At 44.7% G+C, this 6,402-nt stretch overlaps 1 protein-coding gene across 1 annotated transcript; it reads left to right on the top strand.

Moving 5' to 3' along the window:
- The first annotated feature begins 212 nt into the window (after positions 1-212).
- Positions 213-4,673, top strand: LOC144736824 (CUB and zona pellucida-like domain-containing protein 1). The gene is made up of 8 exons (XM_078619468.1): positions 213-327; positions 959-1,030; positions 1,618-1,802; positions 2,210-2,310; positions 3,272-3,574; positions 3,666-3,762; positions 4,090-4,261; positions 4,515-4,673. The coding sequence occupies exons 1-8, from the start codon at positions 255-257 to the stop codon at positions 4,616-4,618; spliced, it is 1,107 nt and encodes a 368-aa protein (XP_078475594.1). The 5' UTR covers positions 213-254; the 3' UTR covers positions 4,619-4,673.
- Positions 4,674-6,402: the final 1,729 nt, after the last annotated feature.

Raw genomic sequence — 6,402 nt, 5'->3', positions numbered from 1 at the left:
ATAGCCTAATTACTATGAGCTTGCAGGCTGTTTTCGTTCACCTGCATACAAGGGACTGTACGCTCCTTCATTGACGGAAAATGCGTGCATACCACACTCGTGTAAGTGCACTGCAGTCGAAACACAAAGGCATCAATAAGTGGCCCGAGAGTTAATTGAACAGCGTGTGACTGCGACCAATCAGAGGAAACGCTGAGCGACTATAAATGGCCGAACAAGACACCCATTGCGGTGTATCTCGTGCGCGCAGCAAGATGGAGTCTCAACTTCGCTGGGTCGTGGTGCTCTGTGCCGTGGGTGTTTTGTTTGCGGATTCTGACTTCGTGGGTGAGTGTTTCGCACGGTGCACACTGCATATTACCTCTCTTAAAAATATATATTGTTGAAAGTTCGAAGTAGACTCGTTGAAAAACTCGTATGCAGCAACGGATTGAATTGGTTTTGCTTTAAAACTGGTTAATACGTTTTGTAACGAACGCATCGTTGAGAAACGAGTCTCCTTTTCCTGCATTGACTGGCAAGCTTCGCACAAGGAGGGTGGATGTGTGATATCCCATTTTTAATAAATTAAAAGTCTCCCGTCGCAGATTTGACCATTTGCGAGTTTGCCGACTAACCCGCCTGCTGTGGGCAAGATTTTGGTGTACTTTGGCATTAGAATGTTTGACCAATACCGATTGCCATGTACTTTAAGCTCTGCTTGCTACCCCTTCCTACACTAATTGCATCTATTTCGACTTTCATCTGGATTTCATGTGAACTTGCATTTCAATTGTTTTAAATTGACTCGGTTAGCATGATGGAAACGGTTTGGTCTTGACCTAGTGTGCTGGACCATGGTCGAACAAGCTTCGTGACTAAATGGCAGATGTGGTGTTACACGAGTGTACGAGATGTTTCTACTCGGATTTTGATGCAACATTAACTCTACATTTGTGCTGTCGATCTTCTCTTGAAGGACATCGCGCTGCCAATCGTGGCTTGAAGGCTATCGATGATGAGGAATTGCCTCCCTCTACGATCCCAGCAGGTATAAGCAATACTTTGCACGTGGCACGAGACTAATCTCTTGCGATTCCTTGTGCCCCGTCTGATTTTGTAACCATGTAAACTCGCCGTGATTTTGTGTTTTGTTAAGGCAATAAATGATAACGGTAACGCTTCAGGAAGTGGCTCTGCTATTGAAATGGCTGTTCAAGGGACTCTACCCAAAACATAACCTCTTGGCTCAAGAGTAATTTATCTTTAAGAGCCCCAGTGTTGACGGGAGTATTTTAGAAATTGTAAACATTGGCTTTGGTTCTGATTTTGAGACTGCAAGATTTAGAGACTCTACAAATGACTGCAGAATTGTTACATCCTAATGTAGTGTCGCTTTCTTTCCTGTACCCCAGAACCGAGGCGTACATTTGCATTATGGTTTTGCTCTCAGCTGGCGTTGCCAAATTGAGGGGTGAGGACGTTAAAATGCTGGGCTTGATGGCTCTGACCTTGGGAATGCAGGGACTAATATGATTGATACCCCTTTTGTACAGGCGTAATAAGATGGAAAAGTGTCAAGTTTTCGTTTTTTACTGAAATTTCTAATCTGCTGGTTTGGCTTGTGCGTGACCCAAGGTGTCACCTACGAGGTGGAGTGCTTCAAAGAGAGGATGTCTGCGAAGATCGCGAAAAGCGTTCTGCTGGGCTATGGCGCTTCTGATCTCGTCATGAACTCTGCAACTCCTGCATGCAGCTTGACAGACTCTGGGCCGTACATCACGTTCAACATCTCGCTCGGAGAATGTGGCACCGTCTTTGAGGTCTCCAGTATTAACTTTTTTTTGATAAAAAGTACTTTACTTTTACGTAACTGCCTGCTTTTTTTAAATCCTTTATATTAAGTGCGCTTACGACTGTAACTCTTTCGGTCGTTTTTTAACCAACTTCCCGTGATCCAATCGAGCTGACATTTTGCACAGACTCGTTGTGCGTGACAATTTATTTTCGTGACAAAAAAATTTCCAAAATTGTACACTTTTTTAGGACAAAATTAATTATATTTAATTACCAATTGCTTAATGGTGGCAGGCAATCATCTGACCCATAGGTGGCAGCCATCTCAAGCAAGAGGACGAGAGGACTCTAGCTGCCACGCATATAAAGGAATTATAGTTAATATTTTTCAAACGACTCTAATCTGCCTTGTCCCCCCCCCCCCCCCCTCCAGGAAACGAGCACAGACCTCGTCTTCTCTCAAACGATTTCTCTGCCCAGTACCACGTTCGGCATCATCACCTACGACTTCGTGTACATCATGGTTAATGCAATGTATGTGACCCAAACCCATGCTAGACACGGAGATTATACTAGTAGGAACGAAGTGAACCAGCCTACAATAGATTATATCGTCCGTCCGATTAGGTGTAGCAACACTTGGCAGGACCCTACAAAACCTTTAGACTCGGTCAGGCTTTCCTGGCTAAACAAGTGTAACATTCCCTGAAATAGGTTTTTAATTAAAACATTTAAATTAAAAATTAACTCTCAGCGGCCTACAGCTAGGCTTAAAGCCTAGAACTAGGCCTCAAACTCTCCCTTCGTATCGTACCCCCGTGTGTGTGTGTAAAAGAGTTAATGTTTAACAATGTTGCATTTCCTTATGTTTCTAAATAGAAACATTTAAATTTAAAGCTTTTACATTCATAATTAAAACATTTAAATTAACTCACAGCGGCCTACAGCTAGGCCTAAAGCCTAGAACTAGGCCTCAAACTCTCCCTTCGTACCGTCCGATTAGGTGTAGCAACATTGCCCCCTACTGCAAACACTTGGCAGGACCCTACAAAAACCTTTACACTCAGTGACGCTTTCCTGGCTAAACAAGTGTAATAATACATTATGTTTATATTCTTTGGTTATTCGTTCCTACCAGCCCACCCCGCAGGGTCCAGTTCGGAGTCTCCTAAACCATTCTTGCTATTCCACGTAATGGCGTGACCAAGACTGTCGTAACGACCGTTCCATTAACTTCCTGGATATTGTCCTGATTGGCATGCCTTCAAATGAAAGGTCTTATCCCAAAGCTAAATTTGTCGTTCGTTTCACAACTTTCTGCCGGACTCAAACCCATGAATGATGGTACTTGTTCACGTGACCCGTTTGGTTGAGGTAGAGGAGCTTGATGCACCGTAGTTTGTACTAAACTCTGCTATTGTAATAGGATTTCCTTTGTTCACACCTAGACACTGATGCTGTTTTCTTTGTATTATCCCCTTCATGTTTATAATAGCTGCAAGATTCCGAGGACAGAGCTCTTGTCGTCTTTAGCACTCCAGCCCAACAGCACAAAGGTTGTGCTCAACCAGACCGTCTATGCTGAACTGGAACTGAAGATGGATTTCTACCAGAGCTTTACGTTCCCGCTGCCTTACCTGCCCACCGACTACCCGCTAGTGGTGCAGCTGCGTCAAACCCTCTATCTCCAGTTGTCCCTCAAGACCGGCCTCGACCTTTCCCTGTTCACCGTCGACCTCTACGCGACTCCCACCGATGACCATCTTGATCCGCGAAAATACTATCTCGTGAAAGAAGGGTACGTAGTTTCTTTTCTCTCGCTTGACACTGGCTGAAGTGTACTTGAGCCTCTCTTTCTTGCTTGATCTGTGGCCTTTCTCTTTCTGTAGGTGTCTACGTGACAGCACTGTGAACGTCACCATCACCGCCACTGCCCGCCGCTTCACCTTCCCAGCCTTTGCCTTCACTGCTCAAGATACCAAATACGTGAGCTTCATGCTAAATGCGATCATGAGCGTTCTGTGGCAGGGTCTAGCCTTGGCTCCATTTTGCCTTGCAGCAATGGCCTTGGGAAAATTTGCTATTTGTGTAATTTAAGACTTTCTTCTGGAATGGGATTGTCGTGATTTAATTCACAATTGTATTAACTTCCACTGGCCCAACGGGTCCTTTTTGTGAAACATTGCTTGCTAGTGATTCGATTGGACTTGCACATGCTCAAACCTGGCAATACTCTTGGGTGTCAGGGGTGTTCCCCATCCCCTTAAATTGCAAATGTCTTGATTTTTAAAAACCTCCCTTATGCTTTTGCAGGTGTACGTCCATGCTGCATTGATAGCTTGCAAGGCTTCTTTGGCTGCCTCTCGCTGCCAGCAAGGATGTCTGGCCAGGAAAAGGAGGAGCAGCTTGAAAACCGTGGATACCCCGGTTTATATCTTCACCAGAGGACCCTTTGTCTACAGCGAGGATGCTGCCCTATCCCGCTGTGCGTTTGTGTTTTTCATTTCGCGTGGTGTTGGCTTCCAAAGCAACATGATTTGGATGAGGCCCGGTCTCTATTTTAAAATTCTAGGCCCTCCTAGCAGGAGTCAATCCAGCAAGCTAAAAATGTATCCTTTTACATCTTTATTTGTTAATTTCCGACTTGTAAACACATTCTGATGCGTTCAAATTTAATTGCGAAATGTATATCTATGACCTCGCCTTACCCACTGCCCCGTATATTGCCTCCTTTACAGCGGATATCCTGAACTACCCTGGTGTGGTGGCCATTGCAGCAGTTGCTTCCATCATCCTCGTGGGCTTGGGCTTTGCTTCCAAGAGGATGCTGGCTAAGAAGTGATGCAGATGTTTAACATGTATGCACATCATGGAATAAAGCAATTGATTCAAACGTGTTTTGGCTTGAATGCTGCTTTTTGCACAACGTCTGGACCTGGTTGCCTTGCATGCTTTTACCCCTTTGTGTCAAAAGCTAAAATGAGCATTGCCTTGAAAGGTCCGCATAGGTTGAAGCTCTTAATGTTAGCAGTTATATGGTTTGTGGGCCCATCAGCCTTACATCTTCAATGGGGGTATTATAATAGCAGGATTTTAACGAAGCTTGTGGAATACAATGACAACCCTTTTATTTGGGTGTTCATGTTGTACAGGTGTGGACATGCACACGGATGGAGATGCTGTTTACACGATAGATGCTCTTCCCTAATGCTTCCAAATTAATAGTGTCAGTTCTGTGCACTGACGGCCCGTGTGGGAACTTTAGTTTACCATGTAAGGCTTCACGGAACGTTTGGTCTGTTTCACAAATCCCTGGGGTCCTTAACACCTTACCAACAGCGCCACTGCCATGGTAAGTGTGTTTTGTTACGTTGACAACTTTCATTTTCCTGGTAAAAGGGTTGGCAATGTTTTCCCACCGTTTGGTAGCAGTGAGGTGAAGCTATCACGCGAGTCTGAATGAGGCCATGCTTTGTGGCTGTTCGTGCTTTTCATTAAACAAACAGGTCCCTGCGGGGTGGGCTGGTAGGAACGAATAACCAAAGAATATAAACCTCATGTATTATTACACTTGTTTAGCCAGGAAAGCCTCACTGAGTCAAGGTTTTTGTAGGGTCCTGCCAAGTGTTTGCAGTAGGGGGCGATGTTGCTACACCAAATCGGACGATACAAAGGGAGTTTGAGGCCTAGTTCTAGGCTTTAGACCTAGCTGTAGGCTTTAGGCTGCTGTGAGTTAATTTTTAAATTAAATGTTTTAATTAAAAGCTATCAGGGAATTATAAGGGAATGTCCCATAGTGTAGATGCTTGCCCCGAGCTCTCATACTCTGATGGTGCATTGTCTTTGAGTTGTGCGCCTTTTGGCGTCAACTGGTCCAACCCATATGAGACTAGGCTCTAAGGAAAGCTGTCTCGGGTGTGGATCAATCAACTTTAAGGACAGTGCACATTATCAGAGTTATGTTCTTTTGTTTGTATTATGACTGCAGGTATTGCGGTCTATGCAAACATGACTCCTTGTAAAAAGGTGTCAGTTTTGTTGCCAGATAGAAGGGTAAAGAACCAATTATCATATTTTTACTGGCAAATGAGGTTCCCATAGTGAATGTTACACTTGTTTAGCCAAGAAAGTGTCACTGAGTCTATAGGTTTTTGTAGGGTCCTGCCAAGTGTTTGCAGTAGGGGGCGATATTGCTACACCTAATCGGACATCGGACGGACAATATAATCTATTGTAGGCTGGTTCACTTCGTTACTACCAGTATAAATTGAAACTCAAAGACCACCGTGAGTGTGAGCATCTTTCACTACACTAGTTAAGAAGGATTCGCATAAAGCCTTAAGAAAATTAAACTACAAAACACGTTCCTTCGAAGTGGGCAGGTAGGAACTTGGTTGGACGGCGCATTTGTGCACAACAGACAGACAAATAATCCCTGGTGGCAGGGGCGGTTTCTTCATTAGGGCGATTGGGCGACGCACCACCAATGTCATTCAACCACAGAGTCACGCTAGCCGTCACTGTGCCTCTGGATATAGTCCAATCAGCGTCATGTCACGTTCTGTGGAGTACCGCCTCTTTTTGGGCGATTTCACTCCGGCTGAGAATCGCCCCGAGTGGCCCCAT

Source organism: Lampetra planeri, chromosome 63 (genome assembly GCF_965212315.1).
Source record: "Lampetra planeri chromosome 63, kcLamPlan1.2.h2, whole genome shotgun sequence".
NCBI classification, from domain to species: domain Eukaryota; kingdom Metazoa; phylum Chordata; class Hyperoartia; order Petromyzontiformes; family Petromyzontidae; genus Lampetra; species Lampetra planeri.
The sequence above is the reverse complement of the archived record's forward strand: the minus strand, read 5'-3'. Positions and strand labels throughout refer to the sequence as shown.